Below are 18,069 nucleotides of genomic sequence, written 5' to 3' on the forward strand. Positions count from 1 at the left end.
GGCAGTTCAAGCAGGAAGAGTGACAGCTGCACAGCTATGGAGATGGGAAGGAGCACAGACAGTATGAAGGTGGGAGGGGAAGGCAGAGGGTCATTCATTTGGTGTGATTTCAAATGAATCACCAGGGGGCGCTCTGCCCTTCCAATACCTCCATACATGCACACAGCTCAATTCTTTCAAAAATAGTTTTTCATTCACATTTACAGGAAAAGTCAAAATGTAAAAGCTTTTCGGAGGTTAAATAATGACTTAAATTCCACTATATAATAAATGACTTATCAAACCTTTTTATAAGAGCACTTGAAGGAGGGGGATGTGTTTCAGAAAAGCATGGCAAGATACAAGGTATAAAGCAAAGACTGGGAACTAAGGACAGACAACTAGAGACTGGGTAAGTGAGAGGAGGGCAGGGTACAGACAGCACACACAGCTAGTTGGAGGAATTTAGAGTTGGGCATTGCCTGGCTCGTATCAGTCACTAAATACACACATGGAGAATGAATAAACAAGTATAACATAACTCTTGAACATGACAAAAGCCAAGTTTTGGCAAGGAAAAAAGCAACAAGTTTTGTTTTTAAGATGGAAAAATTCACCACTAAAATCAGCCAATATAGAAATCATAATGACAGTTCCTTACAATTTTGAAGTCTTAAAACTAAAACCTGGAAAGAGACCATTTCCCCTTCAGATAAAAGAAATACATTTTTTAAAATATGAAATTTATTGTCAAATTGGTTTCCATACAACACCCAGGGCTCATCCCAACAGGTGTCCTCCTCAATGCCCAGCACCCACCCCCCATCAACCCTCAGTTTATTCTCAGTTTTTAAGAGTTTCTTATGGTTTGGCTCTCTCCCTCTCTAATTTTGAGTGCGTTTGAGTAGCTTGTGAACTAAGGGTGCAAGCTTCTAGGTAGCTAGCCTAATTTATAAGTTCTGTCTGCTACATGGATAAGAGAAATAGCATCTATAGAATTATGAATACTTATGGCCAAAATAGGAAACTGACTCTGAAGCTCTATGCTGCAAGTTTGCTGATCATTTCCATTTCAAAAGGTGTGTAACTTTACTGCAACTAGACAGTACCCACAGATTATAGGTTTCTTCTGAGAATGTAATTCATTAATCAATTTTTTAAAAAGACTGATTTAGTTATTGAGAGAGAGAGAGAGAAAGAAAGAGCACGCTTACGCACAAGCAGGAGAGGGGCAGAGAGAGAGAGAGAGGGAGAGAGAGAGAATCCCAAGCAGGCTCCACACTGTCAGCAAGGAAGGAGCCCAATGTAGGACTTGAACTCACGAACCATGAGATCATGGCCTGAGCTGAAATCAAGAGTAGGATGTTTAACTGACTGAGCCACCCAGGCGCCCCTTCATTAATCAATTTTTATAGCTACCACCGTGAAACTCATCTGAGCCAAGAAATGCCAAAGGTGAAGCCAAGTGAATTGCCTTCTCAGAGTAAGGGCACAAAATATTCCAACTCAGACTGAACAGACAGACCTAAAGAACAATGAGATGACAACACCACACTGTAAGTATCATGTTTCAAGTTTTTAATGAGTTTATGGAAACTTTATTATACTTTCTCAGGCATTTCAAAATTGCCATTCTTTATTTGGAGAGCCCCAACTACTGTTTTAAGACTGTTTCCAAGTCAGTTTAATCTTCCTAGGAAAACTGCAAATAATTTTCTCTTTTTGGAATTCCCTTAAAAGGTAGTGAAAACAAAACAAAAACAAAAACCCAGAATGTCTGTTGGTGTAAGATGTAGAAACCTAAAGCTCTGCATTGTTTACTGATTAGAGATGGTAGCGATCCAAAATAAAATAAAAACCTTGCCTACGTTTTCTATTTCTTTAATTATATACCAAAAGTTAATTAATCTGCTTTAGGCAAGTAATTCAACAACTTTGCTATAGAAAGAATCCAACTTCCATACGGACCTTAGCAATAATTTTAAAGGTCTTACCCTTTCCATTACATGAATTATGTTCTACCTTTCAGAAAAGACTTTTGGGCCCAGGACCTCTGTTTCTAATAAATGTACACAGAAGACGAGAAATTCTATAGCAAAGGGAATTTTCAAGAAATATTTACGTTTTCACTGTGCTGAACTGTATGTATTTTTATTCCAGTACGGAATATATACACTGGAACCAAGCTTCTGCTTTAAGATAATTTGGAATCATTATTGGGACTTTTACGTCCTGTAGGACCTAATGGATCCTATTCTAAATGTATCACAGACTGGAAATCTTTGGTCATACACTTAATCTGACTTGTGGTCAAGTACCAAAATGTAGTACCATCATTTATCTTTTTAAAAAGATACTATATTGATGTCTTTAGTGGCAAGAAAAGAATCAAGATTTTAGAGATGGACAGTATCGTATTTTAAAATCCCTAAATGAATATATACATTCATAATAGGAGTTAAAAAAATATTCATGCTCATATAAAGTGTGTCCTCTGGGTGGCAGGTTTGTAACCCATTCCCCCATGCCCTGCGCTGTCCCCCTCCTTCTTTATGATCTTCTACTTATAAGAACAGGAATATGGCTTTTATAATCAGAAAAATGTAAAGCTACAAAACAGGGGGAAGAGAAGCCCAACTCAACCTTCTTATTTTACAAATAAAAAACAATGATATGCTCTGATTTCAAAACATCTGACCAGTTATCAACCAACCAGTCAGGTGACAGAGCCTCTGACCCTTGGGCTTTTCACTAATATCACACAAGGGAAGGAGATGATGCATGGAAAGTGCTCTATGTCTTTGAGATACACTAACATTCAGAGATCCAGAGAAAAAAGGAGTTAGCAAAGGAGGCAGAATAGTTTATAATCTAATTGAGGAGTCAGAATGAGTTCATAAAGTGATTTGAAAGTAACACGAATTATACAAGTTATAAGGTTTATGAAGTCTCAGAGCAGGGTGTAGTCACTGTGGAGATGGGTGGTCTAGGATTTCACTGTACCAAATGTGGCAAGAAACAGACAGGTGGAGAGCACTAGACAAGAAACTACAAAAAGGGCTGGCATGTTTATAAAGGACAACAACTTGACCATGCTGGCTAGAGTGCTGAGGGAAAGATTTTTAATGAGCTTTAAAGGCCAGGCTAACAAGTTTAGGGGCTCCTGGGTGGCTCAGTCGGTTGAATGCCCGACTTCAGCTCAGGCCGTGATCTCATGGTCTGTGGGTTCGAGCCCCATGTCAGGCTCTGTGCTGACAGCTCAGAGCCTGGAGCTGCTTCAGATTCTGTGTCTCCCTCTCTCTCTGCCCCTCCCCCACTCATTTTCTCCGTCTCTCTCTCTCTCTCTCTCTCTCTCTCTGTCCCTTTCCCACTCATATTATCTCTCTCTCTCATTCTCTTCCATTCTCTCTCTCTCTCTCTCTCAAAAATAAATATTAAAAAAAATTTTTTTAAAGGCCAGGCTAACAAGTTTGGATTCCACTGTTTAGGTATCAAGAAGAACTTAGTTATTAGCTACATTGCTAGCTTGCCAAAGTTATAGTCACCATCAAATTTGAGGAGCTGAGTCAGATCACTTAAGTCTCTCCAGGTCAAAGGTTTTATGATTCCAGATCAACTAAATACTTTACCCGCCCAGTAATCAGGCTCACTTTCCCAGCTTGCTTCCTTGTCAAAGCTGTCACTATCACTATAGACCAGAAGAAATTCTGGGATCTTCTCTGAAGTCATTTCTCTGAGTCTGTCCACTCTCCATCCGTATATGTTATACATTACTATGTATAGAACATACTTGTTCTATATACTGACTCAATTTTGTGGATTCCTTTCTTTGAAACAATTTTCAACTTTAACCCTTGCTTTTTATTCTCCTTATCCTCAGGTCTACTGATTTCTCTAATTCTGTGGGTCTCACCTCCATTCACCAGCCTATAAAATGACTATGGCAAAAACTCACTCTTTAAATACTGTATGTTGGTTGGAAATAGAACCCAAGACCAGAGTAAAGTTCTGTGAAAGCTACTTGGAGAATTCTGAGTTGATATAGACCTGACATCCTGATGGGATGGTATCTGTGGTTCCTCTGAGGTCCAGAGGTGGTATAAAGATTAAGTGCCTTTGAAAAACTGGTTTCAAAAAACAGGAAGGGGAAGGATAGTCAACTGGGGTCTTGGAAAAATCAAGCAGAATGTATTTTTACCAATAATTCAGAGATTATAAACTTCCAAATTCATAATAGTTCAGGTTTACATTTATTGTTAGTTCTATGAAAAACTTTAAATCCCATCAAGAAACCCAAATTTTAGGGGTGCCTGGGTGGCTCAGTCAGTTAAATGACCTGTTCTTGGTTGGGGCTCAGGTCACGATCTCACAGGTTTGTGAGATTGAGCCCCATGTCGGGCTCTGCACTGACAGCTTGAAGCCTGCTTGGGATTCTCTCTCTTCCTCTCTTGCTGGTCCTGCCCTGCTCATGTGTGCTTTCTGGCTCTCTCTCTCTCAAAAAATAAATGAACTTAAAAAAACTAAAAGAAGAAACCCAAATTTAAAAAAATGAGACAGTGTGGTAAATACACAGTGGAATATTCAACTGCCATAAAGAACGAGACCTTACCATCTGCAACAACACGGATGGACCTAGAGGACATAACACTGAGTGAATTAAGTCAATCAATGAAAGACAAATACCATATGAATTCACTCATGTTGAATTTAAGAAATGAAACAAACGGGCAAAGGGAAAAATGAGAGGGGCAAACCAAAAAACAGACTCTTAACTACAGAGAGCAAACTGATGGTTACCAGAGGGGAGGTGGGGGAGGTGGGTGAGGGGGTGGGTGAAATAGGTGATGGGGATTAGAGTGCACTTGTGACGAGCACTGGGTGTTACATGGAAGTGTTGAATCACTACATACGTTGTACACCTGAAACTCAATGTTTTTTTAAATTTTTATTTTTTTTTTTTTTGAGGGAGAAAGAGAGCATGAGCAGGAGAGGGGTAGAGAGGGAGGAAACACAGAATCGAAGCAGGCTTCAGGCTCTGAGCTATTCAAGCACGTGGGGCTTGAACTCACGAACTGCGGGACCATGGCCTGAGCTGAAGTCAGGCACTTAACCGACTGAGCCACCCAGGCGCCCCCACCTGAAACTAATACTACACTGTATATTACCTAACTGGAATTTAAAATAAAAACAAACATTTTTGGAAGAAACTGAAGATCTCCATAAATGGAAAAACATCTGTTCATAAATTAAAAGACTTAATATTGTTAAGATACTGACATTCCCCAAACTGGCCTACTGAAAAAAATTCCTATCAAAATGCCAGCTAGCTTCTTTGTAGAAATGGATAAAACTGATCTTAAAATCCATGTGGAAATTCAAAGGATCCTGAATAGCCAAAACAACCTCAAGAAAACAAAACAAAAAAGCAAAAAACCACCCCCCGCAAAGTTGGAGGTTGGAGGACTCACATTTCCTAACTTCAAAATTTACTACAAAGCTACAATAATCAAGGCTGTGGTACTGCCACAAGGATGGACATATAGACCAATGGAATAGTATTCGGAATCCAGATGGAAACAAATACATTTATTCAACTGACTTTCGACAAGGGCATCAATACCATTCAGTGGGGGAAATGTTGCTGTAACAACTGGATACCCACATGCAAGAGAATGAAGGTGGAGATCTGCCTTACACCATATGCGAAGATTAACTTAAGATGAATCAAGAGACCTAAAGGTAAGAGCTAAAACTATAAAGTTCCTAGGATAAAACAATGGAGTATATCCTTATGACAAAGAAACAAGAGAAAGAATAGATGAATTGGACTATATAAAACTTTAAAACTTTTGTGTCATAAATGTTACCATCAAGAAAGCAAAAAGACAATCCTTGGAACAAGAGCAAATATTTGCAAATCATATATCTGATAAGGTACTAAATCCAGAATATATGAAGGATCCTTACAACTCAAGAAAAGAAAGACAAACCAGTTCAAAGATGGGTACAGGATGTGAATAGACATTTCTCTAAAGAGGCTATACAAGTCAAAACCATAACAAAAAAGCATTTCACATCCACTATGATGGCTATAATCAAAATACAATGACAAAAGCTGGAGGACATGTGGGGAAACTGGATCCCTCATACTTTGCTGGTGGAATTGTAAAATGACGTAGCTACTGTGGAAAACAAGTTGGTTGTTCATCAAAATGTTAAACACAGAGTTATCACATGGCCCAGCAACTCTACTCCTTATTATATGCTCAAGAGAGTTGAAAACATATGTCCACACAGAAACTTGTATATGAACGTTTATAGCAGCAGTATTCATACTAGCCAAAGAGTGGAAATAAGTTAAATATCTACCAACTACCTGATGAAGGTATATCCTACAACAGAATATTACTTGGCCACAAATAATATAATAATACTTTAAATGGGTGACTTTTATGATATATGAGTTATATATACCTCAATAAAGCTGTTAAAAAGGATCCTTATTATGTGAGGATTAGCACATTAAGGAAGAACTATGTCCCCTTAGGGGTATGCACTTTTGTTTCTCTTAGAAATTGTAACAGTAATACATTATTTAAAAAATTTTTGTTTAATGTTTTATTTTTGAGAGAGAGAGAGCGAGCAAGTAGGGGGAGGGCATAGAGAGAGGGAGACACAGAATCTGAAGCAGGCTCCAGGCTCTGAGCTGTCTGCACAGACCCCAACGTGGGGCTCAAACTCATGAACCATGAAACCATGACCTGAGACTAAGTGGGATGCTTCACCGAATGAGCCACCCAGGCACCCCAGTTATATACATTGCTTTAAATGATAATTTTATTTATCACTATAATAATTTATCTACACTTGTGCTTACTTCTTGATTCCAACAAGTAGATTTCTAGATTTGGACACGAAAAGATCTTTAAAGATTTTGCTAGTCACCTTCTCTGGATCATGCACGTGTTGCATTATATTAAAAAAAAAAAATTCCTTGCCCTAAGTGTATGACTTTTTTTTTTTTTTTTTTTTTTTTTCAGGCTGAGGGGTCAGTGATCATAATCTGATCTGGCTACACTGAGGAATTTTCAGTTTAGACACAAGAGCCAGGTATTCACAGACCCAGGTAAAAAATAAAAATAAAAGAGAAAGTTCTCTGGGAATCAACAGGATCTAACTAGATGCGAAACCAAAGACAGGAATAACGTACAGAATGAACATGCATAATGACATTTCTCTTAGATTCTAAATAATCTCCAGCATCACTCTCATTTATAAGGTGTTTTCTACTCACACCTCCAAGAGGAAAAGATTGACTTTAGTTTATGTCACTTAAATTAAATGAGTGACTTTTCATTTTAAGCTGGTTAATGACGACTTTACAGCTATGTAAATCTTAGAAAATAACTTTAGTGTATTTAAATCAGATTAGTTTTTCCTTAAAAATTGGGGCTCTGTATATATTGCACACATGCACACACCCCCGGCTCCATTCATTGAATGAAGTGCTGTGTCTCAATGACTCAAATCCCTTTACCCCTTGCACTCTATTCAGTGTTTAATTTCTTTGTATAAATAGTAAATGTTTCTAAAATCTGTCAGCCAGTGATTTAACCTTCAAAGGTAAACTTTCCTTACAATACTTCTAAGTAACGCTACAAACACTATAAGCATGTGTCAAGGAGCATTGATGGAGTCGTGGAAAGAGATCAGCTTTGGAACCATATAGAACCTGAGTTCAAATCCTAGCTCAATTTCAAGTGATAAGCTCTATGGGTCTTGGTTTCGTGTCTGTGCAATGGAGATATTAATAAATATTTTGTTGCACTCTTGTGAAAATTTAAAGAAATATATAAAAATAATTTAGTACAAGGTCTTAGCTTCAGCATTTGTTGACATTTGTTCAGCTGCCCAAAAAATCTGAAGTGAACTCCTTTGTGGTTTTCTGAAAACGAGTTGTATATACTTTCTAGCTCAGGTTGTTTCTTATGTGCCTAAGACTTTTGTGTAAAATAAAAAATAATTTCCATCAAATCCTACAAAGTGACCTGCCATATACCTAAGTTGAAGTAATAATCTAATACCAACATGCATTTTGGAGAAATCTGATAGTAAAGCTGTCTATATTTGCGAGTTTCACTTAATCTCCCTCCCTAGCACCCTAATTCTAAAATACAATTATTTCAGAATCAGTCAGATAGCATCTCTGTTCCATACCCATGTTTCACAGTTTATCATTAGAGATCTGTTTTTCCATGATTCTGAAAGATTTGTAGTGCTATAAAGGAGAAGAAACTTGAATGTTTTGACTTTCTAGAGGTGTTAATTTGTATCCAACAACCAAAGGGGGAAAACTTGCTATAAAAAAAAAACAACAACAAACTCCAGATGACTAACTTTAGAATTAAATGAACTGGCTGATTTGAAATGTTTATCATATAAACAAAAGTATTTGTATAAGTGTGTTCAAGATAGTTTCACCTCATCAGAAATCAGCATTCCACATTTCCTATCGGTTTAACTTTTGGAAATTTACTTCATATTTTTCTTCTGCCTTTTTAATAAAGAAATTAAGTTAGCTGTGATGAGGGCTTCTTACTAGCAGAGGCAATAAAAAGGACTCAAGAATATACAGGTAATAAATACATGTTACTTATTAAGGTTATTAATGACAGGTACTATGTAAGGTCTGTAAAGACAAGTAATTAGTAACAATTTCAGGAAATAAACCTTTATTATCTATCTGTGTAACATTAAAAAAAGACAGGATGGGGGCGCCTGGGTGGCTCAGTCGGTTGGGCGTCCGACTTCAGCTCGGGTCATGATCTCGCAGTCCGTGAGTTCGAGCCCCGCATCGGGCTCTAGGCTGATGGCTCGGAGCCTGGAGCCTGTTTCCGATTCTGTGTCTCCCTCTCTCTCTGCCCCTCCCCCGTTCATGCTCTGTCTCTCTGTCTCAAAAATAAATAAACGTTAAAAAAAAAAAATTAAAAAAAAAAAAGACAGGATGACAAAAGCTATAGAGCAATTTATAAAAGTTCAATTAGGTTATTTCAGCTTCAAATCCCTTTCCTTAAAAAAAAAAATGAGTAAAGGGGTGCCTGGGTGGCTCAGTCGGTTAAGCATCCAACTTAGGCTCAGGTCATTATCTCACAGTTTGTGAGTTTGAGCCCCTCGTCAGGCTCTGACAGCTCAGAGCCTGGACCCTGCTTTGGGTTATGTGTCTCCCTCTCTCTGCTCCTACCCCACTTGCATTTTCTCTCTCTCTCAAAAATAAATAAACCAAAAAAAAAAAAAAAAAAAAAAAAAAAAAAAAAGAGATGACAAATTTTCTGACACCATAAAAAGTTCCACCAAGGAGAGTCAAGTCAGCAGAATTACCGCTTTCTCAATGAAGCCTATCCTAACCACTCTATCATTTTGCAACTGCACCCTCTCCCAATCCCTCTTAATATACTCAGTGCCCCACCCCTACCTTCATGACTTTTAACATTTTTTAACTTAATTCGTTATAATATTTATTTTTTATTCTGCCTCCACCCACACATAGTAAAACATGGGCTCCAAAGGGGCAGGGATTTTTGTTTTGCACACTGAAGTAGTCTGAATGCCCACAGGAGTGTCCAACAAATGGTAGGTGCTCAAGAAACAATTACGGAATGATTGAATGAGGATACATAGCAGGTAAGAGCAACACGCATATTCATATGCCACTTAAGAGATTAATTCTCTAGATCAGACTGAGAACATTCCTGAATAAGTTAATCATCCCACCACTTCAGATTACTCAGCTCACATTTCCCTTCAAGACCCTACCTGCCTGAGTGCGTTCCTATGGCCACCACTGTGCCACTTGGATGAAAATCTGCACAGTGTCCTGGTTCCTAGAAGAGAGACAGACAGCTGTTGGGGAGTACATGAGAAAGTCCCCCTAGATCTATGGGATAGTGGCAAAGACATCTGAAAATAACTGGTTTCATATAATCATAGAATTCCGATCAACTTTATTGTAGCCAATGAAAAACATCACATGGATATGAGGTAAAAGAATTTCAGAGCAGGAAGGGTATGTGGGCAAAGTGGTGAGGGAAAAGGACAGCCAGCTTGTGGCTAGGCAGTGTAATAATAAGGATAATAACAACAAACATGTATACAGTTCCTTAGTCTGCAAAGAACGTGTATACACACTTAGGCTAGAAAAGGTGGATGTCTGGGTGGGGTAGGGAGAAAATACAGTGAGAGATCAACTCAAAAAGCAGATAGTAGAGTCTGTTAGTGAGCAGTGCTTACATAGAGTCCAACTGCAACACCACCAGAGGCCCAAACATTCTGTAACAATTAATGCTCCATAAATATGTGAAATTTTTTTGATTTTTTTTTCTGAAACTGACAGAAAAATTGAGCTTTTGCCCTAATTTGCTTCTTTAAACTGGGTTCACATTACACTTTCATCCTTATTTCATCCCCTTTACTAAACTGTATAAATATACTTGGTTGTAATTAATGCTGAGTCCTTTTTCCTTTGCTGCTCCCAACTGACGTTTGGGGAGTTTCTGTGGGGAGATTATAACACATTTTGTTTTACTCACATCTACAAGCCTGGTCCATTCCAGCCTGTGTTCTACTGAGTTCCACATGCACACCTGTCTGTCCTGAGCACATGTCAAGAGCAAATCTTTAAAGGGATGTGTGGCAAGACCCCAAAGCTCATCTGTATGACCCTGAAAATGAAATACACTCACTGTTATAAGAAACAAAGGGTATCATCAAAAATATTCAGTTAATGATTAAAATCATACATCTGGGCACCTGGGTGGCTCTGTTGGTTGAACATCCAACTTCAGCTCAAGTCATGATCTCATGGTTAGGGAGTTTGAGCCCCACATCAGGCTCTCTGCTGCCAGCGTGGAGCCTGCTTCAGATCCTCTGTCCCCCACCCTCTGCCCTCTTCCCGCCCCCTGCTGCTCATGAATGCGCTCTAAAATAAACATTTAGAAGAATTGGTTACAATCATACATCTTACCTGTACTTCTATTTGGAAGCCATCATTAAATGTTCCCCGTAAAATGAAGTTTCGTGATGTGCCTACTAAAAATTGATCTGCCTTTCCTTCTGCTACAGCTCTGATTGTTCCATACTGATCAGGAACCTAAAAGATAAATTTGTAAAGTCACCATAGATAATAACATGCATTAATTACTACCTGAAGACTGCATTTATAGCTGTAAGCAATTATGGGGTAATAAATGACAAAATTCCAAAACTGAAAGTCATATGGTAATATTATACTAATAAGTTTATTTGTTCAATTACATTTTATTACACAGAAGTTATCATGCATTATTATCAACATTCTTTGCTTTAGTCAATTTTTAAAAAAAATAATTACTTTGAGAGGCAGAGAAAACGTGCACATGAGCATACGAGTTGGGGAGGGGTAGAGAGAGAGTGTGAGAGAGAACTCCAAGCAGGCTCTGCAATGTCAGTGAAGATTCCGACACAGGGCTCAATCCCACGATCATGACCTGAGCCGAAATCAAGAGTTGGACACTTAACTGAGCCACCCAGGCGCCCCTGCTTTAGTCAATTTTTATATTTATATTTTATATGATCTCAAGAGTTAAGGGCTAGAAGTAGGGGAAAAAGGAAAAAGTTCTATTAGACCACATGAAAAGTGTGGTCTGGTGGTGTTATTTACCAGTTATGTTATTTTGGGTACATCATTTAGCTAGCCTAAGACGAATTTCTTTATCTGTAATATGGGGAAATAATAATATATGCCCTACCTATTCTTAATTGTTGTAAGAATAAAAATGTAAGAATAGCCCATGTGAAATTTCTTTGTTAACTAAAAAGCAATATATTGTGAAGTGTTATAACTGTCCTTATAGGACTCCTTGGGAGATCAATCTCATATGCGTTACATGGTATATACTCTCAGTGAATGGTGTATTAATAATAAGCCCAAGGAATGACCCTGAAATAATACAATTCTTTATAAAGGAGGACACGAATAATTGAATTCTAACGGTAATCCAAACTGATGGCGAGGGGAAGAATGAACTAGATGGTGTAGCTTTTGATTACAAAGAATGTAAGTTATCTGTGGAAAAAAAAAAAAAGAAATAGTAAAGGAAGTGACATTTCCCTGGTGAACTTAAGGTTGAGATAAAGGGAACCTTTCGACTTATCTTCTTGGAAATAAAACCAAGAGCAGTATTATCAGGATCCTCTTTTTTAGAAAACATTTTGTCTGGAAAACATGTTACATGTTGAAAACACTGAGCCTAAATTAAAAATTTAAATCACAAAAAAATAGAACACTAAACTGAGTGAAATTTGCCCTTGCTTTGAGAATCACTGACCTATAAAATACTATTCTTAACCATTTCACATCCAGAGACAGACCTCAATTTAATTAGCAAACTTTCACTGAGCACATAGTATCTGTGGATACACTTAGTCCATGATATGAAGCAGACACAAACTTAGATAACTAGCAATTATCATTCAGCCCGCTGTTTAAAATTACTTCCAATTTGTTTTAAATGTTTTATTTTATTTTTGAGATACAGAGAGAGGGAGGTGCAGAGAGAGAAGGGGACAGAGGATCTGAAGTGGGCTCTGTGTCAATAGCAGTGAGACCAATGTGGGACTTGAACTCATGTATTGCGAGATCATGACCTGAGCCAAAGTCAGACGCTTAACCGACTGAGCCACCAGGGCACCCCTAAAGATTACTTTCAAGTTTTAAAATCAAACTGCTTATTTTGTATGCCTTGGAATTGAATAGTTTATTAGATGAATGTCTGCTGAATTTTAAATATGCATGGTTATATTTTTGGATCACTATAAACTAATCTCAGAAATAAACAACTAGTTATTCTGACCAATATATTGTTTTTACTTTTTCAAATTATTAATGAATGGTTCTTTTTCCTTCTTCTTTTTTTTTTTTTTTTAAGACAATGAAATGACAAGAATGTGTACCAATTTCCCAGGAAAGTGTGTTATCTTAATGTGGGATGAAAGACATGCATTTAGAGGGCTTAATATTTTAAAATTTTCATGTTTCATTTTCATCCTTACCTCTATTTCTCTTTCAGGATTCAGATCATGATCCCACAGAATTATTTTTCGGTCTTTCCCTCCTCCAGTTAATAACATTCCATTTCTCATCTGACAAAGTGTGAACACACTCCCATCATGAGCTTTGATTTGTTTGCTGATCTGATAAACACCTAGTAAGATGAGAGTAAAAAAAAAAAAAAAAAAAAAAAAACCACTAGTGATACATTTTCCATCAGAATTTAGTGTCTTTTTGGAAGAAAACTTTATAGAGTGAATAATCAAAAGTTCCTACTTTTGCATTTATGTCAGTATTTAGTTACTCTGAAAACATTTCAAAATAATTCTTACAAAAAGATAAGCTAAAGTAGTGATAACTCTACAGACAACATAGGATATCTTAGCCTCAGAACTTACTATGTCTTATAATCATTCTGTATGGTAGTTACGGTAGGTATTACTCTTCTGATTTTAGAGCTGAGGACACCACATAGCTAGTGACAAAGCTGCGACAAGTACTCCAGTCTTTACTCACCATTCCTTTAACTTTCCCCAAAAGTCTTCATTTCCTGCTGAGGTAACAGCCGTAACATTTAACAACCACTGTTGATGTGGAAGCCTTCTGCTCTGCCTTTACTTTACTTGCTATGAAATGGAGGACTGAGAAAGATACTGGGGCAGAAGTGGGCACTGGCAGCCTAGAGCTGTGGCTTTTGATCAACTAAAGAAGTATTTTTAATATATTTTTTTAAGTTTATTTTGAGAGAGAGAGAGAGAGAGAGAGAGAGAGAGAGAGAGAATGAGAGAGCGAGCATGAGAAGGGAAGGGGTAGAGGGAGAGAGAAAATCCCAAGCAAACTCCACAGTCAGTGCAGAGTCTGATGCAGGGGTTCCAACCCATGAACTATGAGATCATGACTTGCACGGAAATCAAGAATTGGATGCTCAACTGAGCCACCCAGGCGCCCCGAGGAGTATTTAAAAATTTTTTTAAAAAAATTTTACAGAGAGAATGAGAGCACACATCAGGGAAAAGGGGCAGAGGGACAGAATCTTAAGCAGGCTCAACATTCACACAGAGCCTGATGTGGGGCTTGATCCCACGACCCTGGAATCATGACATGAGCTGAAATCAAGAGTTGGATGCTCAACGGGCTGAGCCATCCAGGTGCCCTCAACTAGAGAAGCATTTGAAAAACCGGTCCAGTTGTACTAATATGATGGCTGAATGATAGCCCAGCTTTCTTGTATCTCCACGGAACTTTACATGTACCCAGGGAGGGAGAGGGCAGGTCCATAAAAAAATATTTAAGTAAAGTCCATGTGGAGATTAACAAACAAATTATGTACATACATACAACTGGCCCCTGAATAACAAAGGATTTAGGTGTGCCAACCCCTTGTGCAGTTCAAAATCTTGTGTATAGCTTTTGGCCCTCCAAAAACTTAACTAATAGCCTACTGCTGACCAGACACCTTGCTGATGATACCAACAGTCGATTAACATGTATTTTGCATGCTGTATAAATTACATACTGTACTCTTCCAATAAAGTAAGCTAGAAAAAATATTAAAGCCATAAAAAAATACATTTATAGTACTGTACTGTAAAAATGTGTAGGGGCGCCTGGGTGGCTCAATAGCTTAAGCATCTGACTCTTGATTTAGGTTCAGGTCATGATCTGACAGTTTGTGGGATCCAGCCCCGGGTTGGGCTCTGCACTGACGACATGCAGCCTGCTTGGGATTTTCTTTCACCCTCTCTCTTGCCACCCCCCAACCCCCACCCCCAAGGGCTCTCTCTCTCTCCCAAAATAAACTTTAAAAGAAAAAAAAATACCAGGGCGCCTGGGTGGCTCAGTCAGTTGAGTGTCCAACTTCGGCTCAGGTCAAGATCTCACAGCTCCTGAGTTCAAGCCCCACGTTGGGCTCTGTGCCGATAGCTCAGAGCCTGGAGCCTACTTCAGATTCTAGGTCTCTGTCTCCCACTTCCCCTCCCCTGCTCGTGCTCTGTCTCTCAAAAATAAACATTAAAAACAAAACAAAAAATCTGCACATAAGTGGGCCCATGCAATTCAAAACCCATGCTGTTCAAGGGTCAATTATGTATGTATGTATTATATATATGTAATCAGATATATATGTGTGTGTGTGTGTGTATGTGTATATATATATATATATATATATATATATATATATATACACATCAGATCCTTTTTAAATTAATTAATTAAATTTTAAATAGGCTCCATGCCTACCATGGGGCTTGAACCCATGAACCCGAGATCAAGAATGTCATGCTCCACCTAGTGAGCTAGCCTGGTGCCCCTCAGATCCTCTTTCTTGAGGGTGAGGGTAAGATTTTAGTATTCAAACTATAACCAGTTCATTTCCTGAGACCTTCTCTTTGGTATTCATGATATGTTAACTCATAGAAGCTCTTTATCTGGCTAGTGAGGCTAGGAGAGCAAGAGTAAAGCTCTTAGGAAGATATCTTGTAGAATTAGTAAGTAGGTTACAAACGGGAAGGTAGAGCCTTGTTTAAATATGGCCCAAATCAGTCAACAGATCTAAAATCGCTTGGAAAAATGAAAAAAATTACAAGTTTAAAAATTATTCAGTGGGGGCACCTGGGTGGCTCAGTCGGTTAAGCGTCCGACTTCAGCTCAGGTCATGATCTCACGGTCTGTGAGTTCGAGCCCCGCGTTGGGCTCTGTGCTGACAGCTCAGAGCCTGGAGCCTGTTTCAGATTCTGTGTGTCCCTCTCTCTCTCTCTGACCCTCCCCCATTCATGCTCTATCTCGAAAATTAATAAAAAACGTTAAAAAATTAAAAAAAAAAATTATTCAGTGGGAGAAATGGGTGAAGGTGGTTAAAAGGTACAAACTTCCAGTTATAAGATAAAGAAGTTCTTGGAAGTTAACACACAGCATGGTGACTACAGTTAAGAATACACTATTGTATATTTGAAAGTTGTTAAGAGAGTAGATTTTTTTTTTTTTTGTTTATTTTGAGAGAGAGAGAGAGAAGGGGGTGGGGAGGAGCAGAGTGAAAGAGAGAATCCCATGCAGGCTCTCTACATTGTAAGTGCAGAGCCCAATGCAGGGCTTGAACTTACGAACTGCGAGATCATGACCTGAGCTGAAATCAAGAGTCGAACGCCTAAACAAGCGAGTCACCCAAGCACCCCTAAGAGAGTAGATCTTAAAAGCTCTCATCAAAAGAGAAAAATCTGTAACTATATGAGGTGCTGGACGTAAACAAAACTTACTGTGATAGTCACTTTGCAATATAAACATATATCAAATCAAATCATTGTTATATATCTTAAATGTATACAAAATCATATCCCAATTATACCTCAATAAAACTGAAAAAAATTGTTCATTTTCTAAGTTGTTCAACTGAAAAATGGATAAACACAATATGTACATTTATAATGTAATATTATTCAGCCACAAAAAGAATGAGGTATGATATGTGCCACAACATAGATGAATCTTGAAAACATTAAGGTTCTAATAAAAGAAGCCAGTCACAAAGGACCATATACTGTATGACTCCATTTATGTGAAATGTCCAAAGGAGGCAAATCCCTAGAGACCAAAAGCTGACGAATGGTTGCTACAGGCTGCCGGGAGGGAGAAATAGCAAATGACTGCTAATGGACCCAGTGTTTGTTTTTGGGGTGATGAAATGTTCTGAAATTGGATAGTGGTGATGGTTGTATGACTCCATGAGTGTACTAAAAATCAAGTGTACATTTTAAAAGGGTGAGTTTTATGGTATGTGAACTTAATAAATCTCAATAAAGCTGTCATTGAGATTGTTCATTTTTACTTATCTATTTGAGCTGCCACTGTATTTAAGAAATTAACTGAAATTTGAATTTAAAAAAAATGCTGCAGCTGGCTCTAAAAATTACTCAGTGTGAGGATGCTAGTGGTACAGATACTTAATAGAAAAGTGTATTTGGCAGGGAGCAAGGAAATGGCTTCCCTGATTTGGAGTAGAGCTTGCTTGAATCAGCAGAGCCGGGGGCAGAACTCCAACAAACTTTTATTCATGTCAACTGCCTCAGTGCACATCAACATTCATCACCTAAAAATACTTTAAACACTGAACACTACAACTGTGTCCAGCACGATAGCCAGCCAATTATTTATCATGGCTCTGATGTGACCAAGAAAGAAAGGACATCTGAGAGATGTAAATTTTTTGAGTGTTGTTGGATTTGGGCATTAAGACAAAAAAAAAAAAAAAAAAAAAAAGCAAAGGGCTTATTTTCTCACGCATGGTCAAATAACAAGAGTAGTCTGAAAGTACCATGGTACCATGCAAGAAATCACAAAAAAACACAGAGATGTGGAATTTCATGGATCTCCATCAGAATGTAGAAATATGCAATACAGTTTTTTTTTAATTCAGTCTTCCATACTTCCAAACACCACATAAACCTCATTAAACACTTAAGATCTTCCTAGAATGATGGAATGTTAGAAAACAGAAAATAAACCTGAGGAACAAATGCTTCATCAAGAATAAAAATATCTAAGTAGCATAAACTCCATGAAATTTTCACTTTCTACCTCCTACCCCAGGAGAGTTATTTCCTGAGAAGGACCTAATATTAGCTGAGCTAAAGTTTCTGTGTTTCAAATTTATACAAATTACCAAAGCTCCCTTTAGACAGTATTTACTGAGAAAACAAATTTTCAGTCAGGGCGCCTGGGTGGCTCAGTCAGTTGAGCGTCTGACTCTTGATTTCGGCTCAGGCCATGATCTCATGGTCGGTGAGAATCAACCCTGCATCAGGCTCTGCATTCACAGGGCAGAGCCTGCCTGGGATTCTCTTTCTCCCTCTCTCTCTCTCTGCCCCTCCCCTGTGTTCGTTCTCTCTCTCTCTCTCTCTCTCTCTCACACACACACACACACACTCTCTCTCTCTCTCTCTCTCTAAATAAATAAATAAATAATAAACAAACATTTAAAAAAAAGGCCCAAATTATCAAAGATTTCTTTCTCA

General features: G+C 38.1%; 1 protein-coding gene across 12 annotated transcripts in view; it reads right to left on the minus strand.

The window, feature by feature from the left end:
- EML4 (EMAP like 4) overlaps window positions 1-18,069 on the minus strand; it is a 161,504-nt gene that overhangs the window by 18,792 nt on the left and 124,643 nt on the right. For all 12 annotated transcript variants that reach the window (XM_042933166.1, XM_042933162.1, XM_042933164.1 and 9 more), the window contains 4 exons: window positions 13,066-13,217; window positions 11,000-11,125; window positions 10,566-10,697; window positions 9,793-9,860 (listed from right to left, as the gene is read on the minus strand). In XM_042933166.1, coding sequence (XP_042789100.1) covers window positions 9,793-9,860; window positions 10,566-10,697; window positions 11,000-11,125; window positions 13,066-13,217 — 478 coding nt within the window. The remainder of the gene's footprint in view (window positions 1-9,792; window positions 9,861-10,565; window positions 10,698-10,999; window positions 11,126-13,065; window positions 13,218-18,069) is intronic.

The sequence above is a fragment of the Panthera leo genome, chromosome A3, assembly GCF_018350215.1.
Source record: "Panthera leo isolate Ple1 chromosome A3, P.leo_Ple1_pat1.1, whole genome shotgun sequence".
NCBI lineage: Eukaryota > Metazoa > Chordata > Mammalia > Carnivora > Felidae > Panthera > Panthera leo.